General features: G+C 42.3%; 1 protein-coding gene across 1 annotated transcript in view; it reads left to right on the top strand.

The window, feature by feature from the left end:
- LOC135097964 (fibrocystin-L-like) overlaps positions 1-14,142 on the top strand; it is a 22,611-nt gene extending 8,469 nt beyond the window's left edge. The window contains exons 6-12 of the mRNA XM_064000103.1: positions 1,263-1,387; positions 1,559-1,794; positions 2,147-2,329; positions 3,372-3,720; positions 3,849-4,052; positions 4,363-4,639; positions 13,748-14,142. Of these exons, the coding sequence (XP_063856173.1) occupies positions 1,263-1,387; positions 1,559-1,794; positions 2,147-2,329; positions 3,372-3,720; positions 3,849-4,052; positions 4,363-4,639; positions 13,748-13,993 (1,620 nt within the window). The 3' untranslated portion in view covers positions 13,994-14,142. The remainder of the gene's footprint in view (positions 1-1,262; positions 1,388-1,558; positions 1,795-2,146; positions 2,330-3,371; positions 3,721-3,848; positions 4,053-4,362; positions 4,640-13,747) is intronic.

Here is a 14,142-nt window from a genome sequence, read left to right as displayed (position 1 = left end):
GTTTTGGTACCTACAGTGAAGTCTGGGTCATTTGTGTGTAGGGCAGGAGAGGCACTGGGAGAGGTTGCTGGGGGAGTTGGGGAATGGGGGAAGGTTTAGGTGAAGGGGGTGTAAGAGAGGTGAGGGTAGTCATGATGTGCAGGAAATGCCAAAAGCAATGGGAAATGGCCCTGGTTGACAGATTGATGGACTGGTGTTACAAGGGTGTTTAGGTGATGTGGAGCTTGAATGTCTTGTTGTGAGGTGGGATGTGTGGCAAGGTGTTGGTGGTTGTGAGGGTGAGTGTTGCTGGTTCATGGAAGGAAAATGTATATGAGATTTGTTAGTACTGTGTGTGCATAGCAGGTCAAAGGAGCTAGAGGTTGGAATAGGAGGTAGTGAGAAAGAAGATGTAGAGACATTAGGAGAGCCACATCTGCTGCAGATACACATGATACTATTGTTAATTGATCCGTGGTGCACCTGTGCAAACGATCTGATGCAGCCGACATGACACCACACAGCATGCTTGGACCGGTTACAGCAGATATCACATTGGATGCCCCTTTGCCTCACTAAGCTGCTTTGGCACAAACTGTCTTGAATGTGTGTTTGTATTGTTGTGGTGTGTTTTGGAGCAGTGTGAAGCATCTTGGCTAAGTGTGATGTTAGTGCTTGTGGATGATTTGGATGTGTGGTGTGGGGATGTAACTGTTCATGTCTGCACATGGCATATTAGTGTGTGTAGTGTAAGTGCCAAGAGTATTCCTGTTACCATGCTGAAGGAAAGGTGTAGCAGTATGTGGCATCTGTACTGGTGTGTTCTTACCTTCCATGAGAGTGTGCTTGTGTGGTGTTTTCTTGTTGTTGGCCAAAGCAACATTGCTGTTGCTGGTCATGGTGACTGGAACAACTGTTTCTGACATTTGTGTGCTGCCTTGCTAGGAACTTTTTTTTTATTCTAAGAAAGTGATAAGACTTATTGAGTTAATAAAAAAGTAAAAAAGAGGCCAGAAAGATTTTAGAAATTAAATTGTGTGTCAAAGCAATGTATTGAACATTTATCTGAGGAGAAGGCAGGGCAGGGGAGGGGCCAGGTGCCGGAGAACAGGAACAAGGGTAGGGAGCCGAGGTGGAAATGTCCATTCATCTCAGAGTCAACAACCAAATTCCCTAGTACTGATATAAAGTCACTACTTCCCCCTCTGACCTTCCTAGTAACCCTGACCTAACCTATCACTTTCCCAATACCCCTGACCTGACCTATGACCTCATGCCGCCAGATCGGATCAGAGCTGTGTTATACGACTCATTGGAGTAACATCAGCGTGAGCTGTCTTACCCCGGCACTGTCGGCTGGCACTCATACCCTGGTACTCTCCGCTGATGGCTTTGGTGCTGCTGCCAGGTGGGTGTTTCTCTCTCTCTCTCTCTCTCTCTCTCTCTCTCTCTCTCTCTCTCTCTCTCTCTCTCTCTCTCTCTCTCTCTCTCTCTCTCTCTCTCTCTCTCTCTCTCTCTCTCTCTCTCTCTCTCTCTCTCTCTCTCTCTCACTGATAATAGAGTGACGATTTTGTGGCAGGGAAGTGGAGTACGTACTGCAGGTGACCTCGGCCTCAGCTACCCAGGGGTCAGTGAAGGGTGGCACGCTGGTCAGGCTGGATGGCACAGGCTTCAGCTCGGATTGTTCCCGCCTCAAGGTGAAGCTGGGCCAGGTGTATGAGTGTGAGGTGCTGCAGTGCTCCGATGAGGCCCTCACCTGCATCACCAGGCCCATCACCACCAACCACAGGATTGTGAATGTTGGCACCAGCTCTGGTGAGGCGCTGATTCATACACACACACACACACACACACACACACTTGATGATGCAGAATTCCTGTTAAAGTATCACTAGAGTCACATAAACCTCCTTGAAAACTCCAATAACATCCTGTGCAGTCAGTTAAACTATCTCTATCCTTGTTAAACTGCCCATAAAATCCCGAAAGTGCCTCTGAAAACCTGCAGTAACTTCCACCAGAACCTGTTAAAAGCAGTCAAGATAAGATGCTGAAACACTGATGAACACAGATGAAGCCTTTATCAAGCACCTCTCACTCACCAAACCTAGTCATCTTAGTACCATTTGTGGACTTCAAGCAACCCCATTACCTTCAATTTTCACAGAGACTGTATCATGGTATCCTCGTGTGCTGGAGGTAGTGGAGGGAGACTCAGTAACCTGGCAGTGGAGTAAGGTGTCTGAGAACTCACAGCTGCAGTACGGAGTGTGTGAGGTGGCCAGCCCTGTGGATAACTGTGAGGACGCTGATGGTTCTGGCTTCTTCTCAGGGACACAGACTGCTGCAGGTAAGGAAAGAGAGACTGGGATGAGGTGAGGGGGAAATTGAGACAGGAAAGCACAGAAGTGAAGTGAGAGAAATGAAGGGATAGAAGGATAGTGACAAGGAGAGAAAGAGAGAGATTGGAGAGTGTAAACAGGAAGGAAAGGAAGGAGGATGGATTGAAAAGAAAGAAGGAAGAGAGAGAAGGATGGAAGTGGAGGAAGAGCGGAGAAAAATGAAAAGAAATAGGCAGGAGGAGAAATATGAGTAGTTTTTTTTTTTATGTAGGAAGGACACTGGCTAAGGGCAACAAAAATCCAATAAAAAAATATGCCCACTGAAATGCCAGTCTCATAAAAGGGTCAAAGCAGTGGTAAAAAATTGATGAATAAGTGTCTTGAAACCTCCCTCTTGAAGGAATTCAAGTCATAGGAAAGTGGAAATACAGAAGCAGGCAGGGAGTTCCAGAGTTTACCAGAGAAAGGAATGAATGATTGAGATTACTGGTTAACTCTTGCATTAGAGAGGTGGACAGAATAGGGTTGAGAGAAAGAAGAAAGTCTTGTGCAGCGAGGCTGCAGGAGGAGGGGAGGCATGCAGTTAGCAAGATCAGAAGAGCAGTTAGCATGAAAATAGCGATAGAAGATAACAAGAGATGCAACATTGCAGCGGTGAGAGGCTGAAGACAGTCAATTAGAGGAGAGGAGTTGATGAGACAAAAAGCTTTTGATTCCACCCTGTCTAGAAGAGCAATATGAGTGGAACCCCCCAGACATGTGAAGCATACTCCATACATGGACGGATAAGGCCCTTGTACAGAGTTAGCAGCTGGGGGGGTGAGAAAAACTACTACTAATACTGCCACCACTACTACTACTACTGTTAATAATACCACCATGACCACCACTATTATTATTACTACTACTGCTACTGCTGCTGCTGCTGCTACTTCTACTTCTACTACTACTCCCACCAGTACTACTACTACTACTACTACTACTACTACTACTACTACTACTACTACTACTACTACTACTACTACTATTACTACTATTGCTTTCCCACAGGCTCTTTCACAGTGGCCTTCCCCCAGCAAGGCATCCACTATTATGCTGGCCCCACACTGCCTGGTGGTGTGGTGATGCGGGGCCAAGTCAACGTGGTACGGCCACCTCATCAGGCCCTCAGGATGGCCGTACTGCTGGGTGACAAGGAAGCCACCTACCAGGTTGCCGGGAGTCAGGTCGTCAACATGAGTGGCTGTGACCCCATCCTGGAGATGCCTCTGGACGGGTGTGACCTCCCCGACCTGACCACACCAGAAAATGGATACCTGTACTTTCATTTCCACACCTGTCACACACCTGTGGTCTCTGCCCTGGCCTCCTCCACCACCCACACTGTGAAGGGCCTGAGGTGAGGGCAGGCTGGCGCAGGCCAGGGTCCCTCTTGCATTAGTGATGGTAATGGTAGTAATGATAGCAGCACCAGTGGCAGTAATAATGGTTCCCCACGCTGAGTGTTTCCTGTTTTCTTTGACACAGCGGCCTGCAGGTGGTGGGCGGCGACTCTCTCACCATCACTGGATCAGGCTTTGGTGACCTGGCCTGCCAGGTAGAGGTCAGTGTTGGTGAAGCATCCTGTAGTGTGACCTCTGCTTCAGACACCTCTGTGACCTGCGATCTGGACGACCTGGACAACCTGAGGTCGGGTGCATACCTGCCCATCACTGTCAAGGCAATCAACAGGTGAGTGCAGCTAACATACAGACAGACAGATAGACAGACAGGTCAGCACAGATGAGAGAAACTGAATGTTTGAGATGATATGAGAAAAAAAAAGGAACATGCTTCAATGACAGAAATACAGCTTTGTACCACAGCAGCATCACCACACCACAGCACCACCACACCTCACCACACTATCATACATCACATTACTGCACTACACCACCAGAGCATCACCACACAACACCATGGCATTGCCATGCCACCACAGCATCACTGCACCTCACCACACCACCACACCTCACCACGCCTCACCACACCTCACCTGCAGGGGCATAGCAGTGACAGACATCGCAGGGTACAGCAGTGAGGGCCGTGTGGTGGTGGTGCCGCAGGTGTCCTCCCTCAGTCCCCTGGAAGGCTCCCTGGGTGGCAGCACCCTGCTCACCATCAGTGGAAGTAGTCTGCAGGGTCTGGTTGCCTCTCCTGTGGTGCTGGTGGGGGGCCAGACCTGTGTGGTGCAGAGTGTCTCCTCCACCACAGTCACCTGCCTCACTCCACCCTCCACCTCTGCCACCGTGGCCACCTTCACTCTGACTGTGGCCGGTGTAAGTGTTGTGTGTGTGTGTGTGTGTGTGTGTGTGTGTGTGTGTGTGTGTGTTATGTAGGATGGACACTGGCCAAAGGCAACACAAATCCAATAAAAAAAATGCCCACTGAAATGTCAGTCCCATAAAAGGGTCAAAGCAGTAGTCAAAAATTGATGAATAAGTGCCTTGAAACCTCCCCCTTGAAGGAATTCAAGTCATAGGAAGGTAGAAATATAGAAGCAGGCAGGGAGTTCCAGAGTTCACCAGAGAAAGGGATGAATGATTGAAAATACTGGTTAACTCTTGTGTTAGAGAGGTGGACAGAATATGGGTGAGAGAAAGAAGAAAGTCTTGTGCAGCGAGGCCGTGGGAGGAGGGGAGGCATGCAGTTTGCAAGATCAGAAGAGCAGTTAGCATGAAAATAGCGGTAGAAGACAGCTAGAGATGCAACATTGCGGTGGTGAGAGAGGCAGAAGACAGTCAGTTAAAGGAGAGGAGTTGATGAGACGAAAAGCTTTTGATTCCACCCTATCTAGAAGAGCAGTATGAGTGGAACCCCTCCAGACATGTGAAGCATACTCCATACATGGACGGATAAGGCCCTTGTACAGAGTTAGCAGCTGGGGGGTGAGAAAAACTGGCGGAGACGTCTCAGAACGCCTAACTTCATAGAAGCTGTTTTAACTAGAGATGAGATGTGAAGTTTCCAGTTCAGATTATGAGTAAAGGACAGACCGAGGATGTTCAGTGTAAAAGATGGGGACAGTTGAGTGTCATTGAAGAAGAGGGGGATAGTTGTGTGGAAGGTTGTGTCGAGTTGATAGATGGAGGAATTGAGTTTTTAAGGCATTGAACAATACCAAGTTTGCTCTGCCCCAATCAGAAATTTTAGAAAGATCAGAAGTCAAGCGTTCTGTGGCTTCCCTGCGTGAAATGTTTACCTCCTAAAGGGTTGGATGTCTATGAAAAGACGTGGAAAAGTGCAGGGTGGTATCATCGGTGGAGTAGATAGGACAAGAAGTTTGGTTTAGGAGATCATTAATGAATAATAAGAAGAGAGTGGGTGACAGGACAGAACCCTGAGGAACACCACTGTTAATAGATTTAGGAGAAGAACAGTGACTGTCTACCACAGCAGCAATAGAACAGTCAGAAAGGAAACTTGAGATGAAGTTACAGAGAGAAGGATAGAAGCTGTAGGAGGGTAGTTTGGAAATCAAAGCTTTGTGCCAGAAGCTTTGGTGCACTGATGGGTGTGTGGAGTTCCAGCCAAGGCTGCATGTGTGTGCATATTTTACCTAGTTGTAATTTCCAGGGCCTGAGGTATGCTTGTGTGGTCCTGTCTCCATATCTACACTTGTGCAGTTGTTCCTTAAAGTTGTACACACTCGTTTCCAGTACTACCTCCTCACTGAGCTTGTTCCATACTTCTGGATTTCTTTGTTGGAAACTGTTTCTTTATGTTATTCAAGCATCTTTCTTTTTTTATTTTTTTGCTGTGGCCTCGTGTGTATCTGGTATTTTCTACTTCTCTTAGCAGCAGTTTCTCATTATCAATTTCTTCTATTCAATTCCACAATTTATATATAGTTATTAAGTCTTCCTGTTCTCTTCTTTGTTCCAATGTGGCAGATTTATCTTCATTAACTTGTCTTCATACGTTAATTCTTCCAGTTTTGGAACCATCTTCATTGCCATCCTTTGTATTCTTTCTATTTCTTTGACATGTTTCATCTTGTGGGAAGACTACACTGATTTAGCATATTCCAGCTTTGGTCAAATCATAGTGGTAAGTATCTTTCTCTTCATACCTTTATCCATGTAGTGGAATGCTGTTTTAATATTTCTCATCGTTCTATATGTATCTCTGAACATCTTCTGTATGTGCATCTCTGATTATTGACTGTCCTGTATATTCACTCCCAGATCTTTCTCTTCTTGTACTTTTATTATTTCTACATTTCCCATTTTCTAGATCCATTTTGGTCTCTTCACTTTTTCCCACTTACATTACATGACATTTTTTCATATTAAACTCCATCTCACATTTCTTGCTCCAGTCCCAGATTTTATTCAGATCCTCTTGTAGATTTTCAGTCTTTCATATGTTTTTATAATTTTGCATCATCTGCAAACAAATTTGTGTAACTCATTACTCCTTCTGGCATATCACTGGTGTAGATAAGGAAAAGTATTGGTGCCAGCACTGATCCTTGTGGTACTCCACTATCTACTTTTCTCCATTTTGACTTTTACATCCTTTACTGCCATTCTCATTTCTCTTCCCTTTAAGTAGCTTTCCATCCAGTTTATTATTTTTCCATTTAATTCTCCAACATTTTCTAGCTTCCATAGTAGCCTGTTGTGGGGAGCTTTGTCAAAAGCTTTTTTTTTTTTTTTAGATCTAAATGCACACAGTCTACTCATCCATCCCTCTCCTGCATTATATCAGTCACTCTTGAATAGAAGCTGATCAGATTTATTACACATGATTGTTTTTATCTAAAGCCATACTGCTTTTCTGATATTATATCATGTTCTCTAGAAGTTTTGTCCACTGCTTCTGCATCACTCTTTCACAGATCTTGCATACTATGCTGGTCATTGATACTGGTCTGTAGTTTAATGGCTCTTCTTTTTTTCCACATTTATAAATTGGCACTATACCTGTTCTCTTCCATTCCTTAGGCACTCTTCCAATTGATACTGAGCATTTTATTATGTCATATACTGGTTCAATTAACTGTTTCCTGTTAAAATGAAACCTGATACTCCATCTGGTCCTGTTGCTTTTCTCCCAGTTCCTCAACCATTTAATAAAGTTCTTTGATTACTGTAATTTCCCACATTTGTTCTTTTGTGTTCACATCTTGTGGTTCTTTAAATTCTGATTCTTTTGTGAAAACTTGGTGGAACTTTTTGTTTAGCAATTTACTCATGTCTTTTGGGTCTTCATATGTTTCATGTCCATCCTTCAACTGTTCTAGTTTTTCTTTGAGTTTAATTTTTCCATTTATGAATCTAGAATAGTTTTGGTTTGTCCTTGCACTTCTCAAGTGCATCTTTTACATATCCTTTTTCTCCCCCTCTCCTTATTTACACATATTTATTTCTTGCTATCTTAAAGTCTTTATTTTTTTGGTTTCCACTTCTTTTCGTTGTTATCCATGCTTCATCTCTTTTCTCTTTGCTCTTGCACATCTTGCGTTAACTACACCAGTTTTCCTTTTTCTTTAGGTTTGTATAGTGGGACATATTTATTCACTCCTGCCTCATATAGTCTTATATTGCCTTGCATATAATTTGCTTTCTTCAGCTTTCTCCTGTCCGTTGCTTCATAGAATCTCGTAAGATATTTACGTTAGCTTTTCCATAGTTTCTCCTGTTTTGTTTGTAGGATTCATCCTCTGCACTGACATCACTGTCAGTCTCTATTTCTATCATTATATGGTCACTTTTTTCCATGGGGGACATGTATCATTTCTTTAGTTAGGTCAATTCCTTTTGTTAATATTAAGTCAAGTCTTGTTGGTTCATCATCTCTTATATATCTTGTATTTTTGGTCACCCATTGCATCATTGTGTTTTCTATAGTCAGCTTCTGAAATCTTTCTCACCATGCAGTCTTGTTTCCTCATGCCTTGAATGTTTCCTAATTTATTTCTTTGCAATTGAAGTCACCAACCAATAATTCTGTTTTATTACTTTTGATTAATTTACTCAAATGCTGAGTGGTATCTTCTATTATTTTCTCACAGCCTTCCTTGCTCCAAGAATTTGTTTTGGGTGGTACGTGGGTTGTTATTACCATCAGTATTTCTCCATGATTATCCTCCAAGTTAACAGTCACTATTTCTGCTTTTCCTTCCCCATATTTCATTATTTTTGTTTTCACCTCATTTCTTGTCATTATCATTACACCTCCCCCTCCTTTGCCAATCCTGTCTCTTCTCCACATATTGTAGTTGTTGTTAATGATAGTCTGATTTTCTTCTTGTAGCTTTATTTCCGTTAAACACGCTATCTTCAGATTCTTTTTCTTTTAAATAGTCTTATAATTCCAGTGTCCTGTGTAACAGTCCGTCTGTGTTGGTGTACATCACATTCAGTCCTTCATTTTTGCAATTTTTTTCTTTTACTTTAATTTTTTCCTTTTCCTTTTTTAACTCTGCCTCCAAAAACTCTCCAAAACTCTAAAAAAAGTTTAGTCTTTTCTTCTGTTCTTGATTAATTTTTCCCTTTAGCCTCTTTGTGTGTGTGTGTGTGTGTGTGTGTGTGTGTGTGTGTGTGTGTGTGTGTGTGTGTGTCTGTGTTTGTGTGACATGCAGGAAAGAGCTTTGCTTGTGCTATCCTGTCTCCATATCTATTTTTATCTAACTTTGTCTTAAATTTATGTATTGTATTTGTATCAATGACTTCTTTGTCCAAATCATTCCAGACCTCCACAGTTCTATGTGGGAAGCTATTTTCTTAACATCTCTTCTACATGCATCTTTTTTAAGTTTTCTGCCATGTACCCTTGAGCCTCTTGTATCCCACATCACCAAGTCCTTCCTATCCAAGTTTTTCATTTCAGTCATCATTCTGTATAGTATGATCAGATCACCTCTCTCTCTCTCTTCTCTGTTCTAATGTTATAAGACACGATTTAGACATTCTTTCTTCATACATTAGATCCTCCAAACTTGGAGGTGACTGTTGCTACTCTTCCTATTTTCTTATAGATTTCTTGGTATTAGGTGACCATACCACAGCTACATACTCCAATCCTGGGTGTATCATGGTCACAATAATTTTTTTTTTATCATTTCCTCATCCAGATGTGCAAATGCTGTTCTTATGTTTTTCAGTGTTAATAGGTTTCACCTCTTACCTTGTTCATGTGTTTCTGGTGACAGCTTGTCAGTAATAATTACACCAAGGTCTCTTTCTTCTGTTCTTTTATTGTGTGTGTGTGTGTGTGTGTGTGTGTGTGTGTGTGTGTGTGTGTGTGTGTAGGGTCTGTTTTCTTTCTTATCCTGAGGTGCTGAAAGAAGGCCTTGGTGCACAGATGGATGTGTGGAGGTGCAGCCAAGACTGTGTGTGTGTATTTACCTAGTTGTGAAATACAGGACAAGAGGCACACTAGGCTCATGCTGTTCCATCTCCATATCGACTTTTATCCAGATTTTCTTTAAATTTATGGACTGTCTTGGCACACAGTCTCATCAATAAATGAATTCCACACTGCTATGCTCCTGTGGGGAAAACTATGTTTCTTGATGTCTCTTCTGCAAACACTCCTTATCAATTTCCTTCCATGTCCTCTGGTATCTCTCTTATCAGGTATCACAAGATTATCCCTGCCCAATTTTTTCATCCCTTCCAATATTCTGTATAGTGCTATCAAATCACCTCTTTCCCTCCTTTTTTGTAGTGTAGTTGGGCCCAATCTCATAAACTTCTCTTCATAACTATGCCCTCTTAGGCTTGTAGGGATTTTAGTTGCAGCTCTCTGAATTCTTTCTAGCTTCCTGATATCCTTCGTCAAACTTGGTGAGCACACTAATGCTGCATACTCCAGTCCTGGATGTGTCATTGTTGTTTACAATTTTTTTTTTATCATATCATCTTCATTGTCGGTGAATGCCATCTTCATGTTTCTCAGCAGATTGCATGTTTATCCAGTGATCTTGTTTACATGCTTCACAAATGACACTTTATTAGAAATGATTGCTCCCAGATCTTTTTCTCTGATCTTATAGTAATTTTCTCATTCCCCAAATAGTAGATGCCTTCTGTTTTTCTCGCACTTTTTCCAAACTTCACCACACTACATTTCTTGGCATTAAAGTCCATGTTCCATCTCAACAATCATTTATTTATCTTAATTAGGTCTTGATTCAGAGCTTTGCAGTCTTTTTCATTTGTTACTTTTCTCATAATCTTAGCATCATCAGCAAAGAGACTCATGTGGCTTGTCATTCCTTCCATCATGTCATTTACATATATTGCAGAACTTCACTTATTACTGGTTTCCACTTTGACTTATTGCCTCTGATTACTGTCCTCATTTATCTCTCCGTCAAGAAGTTGGTCATGCATTTTAATAACGATCCTCCCAATCTTCCTATATTTTTCAGTTATCCATATTAGCCTTCTGTATGGTACTTTGTATAATGCGTTTTGCAGGTCTAAGTACATGCAGTCAGTCCATCCATCTCTCTCTTGCACTATGTCCATTACTCTTGTGTAGAAGCTTATCAAATTTGTTACACAAGATCTTCCTTCTCTGAATCCAAATTGTCTGTCTGTTATCACATTGTTGTCTTCCAGGCATTTCACCCATCTGTTCTTGATGATCTTTTTGCAGATCTTTGGTACCACACTTGTCAGCAATACTGGTCTATTGTTAAATGAGTCTCCTTTACTTCCAGCCTTGTGAATTGGGTAATATTCGCCTATTTCCAATCTTTGGGTACTTTTCCTTCCAACAGGGTGGTGCTAATTATATTGTGTATCACCTTAGCTAGTTTTGGGCTACACTTCTTTAGAATCCAGCTTGACAGACTATCAGGTCCCATTGCTTTCCATACACCCAGCTCTTCCAATATATTCTTTACTTCTTCTGTTGATGTTACTACCTCTTTCAGACCAGTCCCATTTTCCATCACTATCCTTTCTTCCCTAAAATAATTTTCTTTAGTAAGCAGTGAGTGGAAGTGTCTGTTGAACACTTCAGCCATCTCTTTTGGGTCTTCGACCATTTCTTCTCCAACTATTACTCAGCTGATGTCTTCTTTACTCCTCAATTTTCCATTCATAAATTTTTAAAACAGTTTTGGTTGGTCTTTGCATTTATGCACAACATTCTTTTCATAATTCTACTCATCTCTGTGTATTTTAACATATTCATTCCTCTTTCTTGTATAATTGGTCCACAAGTCATGTCTCTTATATTTCTTCCACATTCCATGCTTTTTTCTGTCTCCAGTCTAGCTGTAGCACATCTCTTGTTACTCCAATCCTTCTTAAAAAGGTTTTCTGTTGATTTCATAGGTGTCCATTTCCCCTCTCCTTTATTATAAATGTTCAGGAAGGTGGTCCACTCTCCTTCTATATCACCCATTTGAAATACTTTGTTCCAATCCATTTCAATGAAATACTTCCTAAGCTGTCCAAAATTTGTCTCACTGCAGTTCAACCATTCTCTCCTGTGGTCTTTTCTCATATCTATGTTTTTATTCATTACTAAGAACTGAATCAATGCATAGTCACTTTTATCTATTGGTTTTTTGTGTTTTAAATCCTCTATTATGGCTTGTTCCTTCGTAAAAATTAGATCCAGCTTTGACAGTATTTCATTTTCTCTGAATTTTGTGTCTTCTTTAACCCACTACATCAGAATATTCTCAACAGCCAACTCCAGTAATTTGGTCCCCCTGTGATGACTTGCTACGTTATGTGGTCCAATTTTCCCAAGATATCTCTTTACAGTTAAAGTCTCCTGTCACTAGTTCACCTCATTTTCATCCAGCAACTTGGATAAACATGCCTTTATGTCTCTCAGCATTCTCTTGTATTCTTCCTCACCCCTTGAGTTGGAATAAGGGAAACATAGGTCACTGCAGTATTTTGGCATCTTCCCACATTTCTTTTTAAGGCTATTTTCAGTACCTCTGCCTTCCCCTCCCCACATGTAGTAGATTTCACTGTCAATCCTTGTCTAATTAGGAGCATCACACCTAAACCCTGCTTAAATCTTTTATTTCTCATCCAGAGGTTGTAATTTCCATCACCAATATCTAAAACGTCCACATCACTCTCCAGTTTTGTTTCAACAATTGCCATGATATCTGGCTTCTCTTCTCTCTTAAACAGTCTCTAACTTTCAACACTACTGGTATCAGACCATTTAAGTTAGTATACTCCACTTTTAAACCTCCCCTTCTGCATTGTCCTCTTTCCTCTACCACTTTCTCAGCCTCATGTCTGTGACCCTTCAATAGAACCTCTTCTCCACTTCTGGTCTTTTTTCGTTTTTTTTTTTTTTTTCATTTAATTCTCTTCTTAGTTCATTTATAGTAGCTCTCTCTTCTCTGGTCCTATCTTTTTCATCCACACTTGGTTGTACTCTTCAACTCTGGCCAATTTCTAAACTTTGCCTAATATTTCTTCAGCTGCTGCTTGTGACCTGTGTGTGTGTGTGTGTGTGTGTGTGTGTGTGTGTGTGTGTGTGTATGTAGAGTTGTTGTAAGCCAGCTTCTCACTATTTATGAGTTACGTTAGAGCTGTGAAGTCTTTCTGCTCACCAAGTACTGCTACTTCACTCTCATTCCTCAAGTCAAATTACTTAGTGGTTGGCCCAAGGGTTTGAGTGGGGCACGCCATAAACACAGCTCTAAAAGTTCTATAATTATTTATTAACCAGTGAATTATGATCCCAGTCATTACTCCTTAACAGCAAAGTGAGTGATGTGTTGGGCCAAAGCACAAGGGGATGGTTTTGGCTGCACATGTGTTGTCATTCTGAACAGCTGAATGAGGGTTGTCTTGTGAGGCTGAACTGCTTGCATCACCATTACTCTTGTGGGGGGCAGTGACAGATGAGTGAGTGTTGTCTTGTGAGCCACTTTCGCCGTCATTAGTCTTGCATGGGGTGGTGACGGCACTGGTGTCAGTACTATGTCATAGTGTTTTATTTCTATTCCTGAGGTGCTGAGAGAAGGCCTTGGTGCACTGATAGGTGTGTGGAGGTGTGTCTAAGGCTGTGTGTGTGTGAGTGTGTGTGCATGCATGAAGTTAAAAGAACACTTGTCTTCACTCTAAACTTGAGGCAAGAGGAACACAGCAGAGTACTAAGTCAGAGCTGCTGCCTGGATGTGTGGTGAGGCACTGTTGGCAGTGGTACTCATGTGTGCATTACTGTATTACCTCATGGCACATCTTCCTTTCAGTGCAGAATGATCAAGATGAGTGAATTATTTAAGTCTGTCACCATATCTAAGACTAGATGTGTATCCAACATCAACAGTGTCTTGGCAAAAGACTATATAAATTCCTTTTCTCGTCTCAAACCATAATATGGTAATTTGGTGTCTTTTGAGTGACTAAATCTTAAAAAGCTTAAAAGAAAATCTCCTGCAGGTGCCGGCCAAGATGGACACCCTTACCTTCACCTACAGTGAGGCACTCACCCCTGTGGTCACCAGCATGGCAGTGCAGGGCGAGGAAGTGACATTGTCTGGCCACAACTTTGGCAGTGACAACACCAAGGTCACCATCACTCTGGTGCAACAGTCGGTCCCCCATGGCTGCCGAGAGGTGCCTCAGGAGGAGGAGAAGGAAGACTTGATGGTGGAAGAAAGGGAAGAGTGGTGGTGGTGGTGCTGAAGGATGAGGTTGAGGACTTCCTGGGTGTGGAGGCGGGTGATGAGATGGACTGCCTGGTGGAGACAGTGGCCGAGGATGAGGATAACGTGCTCAGTGGTAAGTACCTGCATGGCCTGGGGCAGAAGGCGAGGCTGTCCCTGGTGGATGTG

Source organism: Scylla paramamosain, unplaced genomic scaffold, assembly GCF_035594125.1.
Source record: "Scylla paramamosain isolate STU-SP2022 unplaced genomic scaffold, ASM3559412v1 Contig38, whole genome shotgun sequence".
Taxonomy (NCBI): Eukaryota; Metazoa; Arthropoda; class Malacostraca; order Decapoda; family Portunidae; genus Scylla; species Scylla paramamosain.
This window is presented reverse-complemented; position numbering and strand designations above follow the sequence as displayed.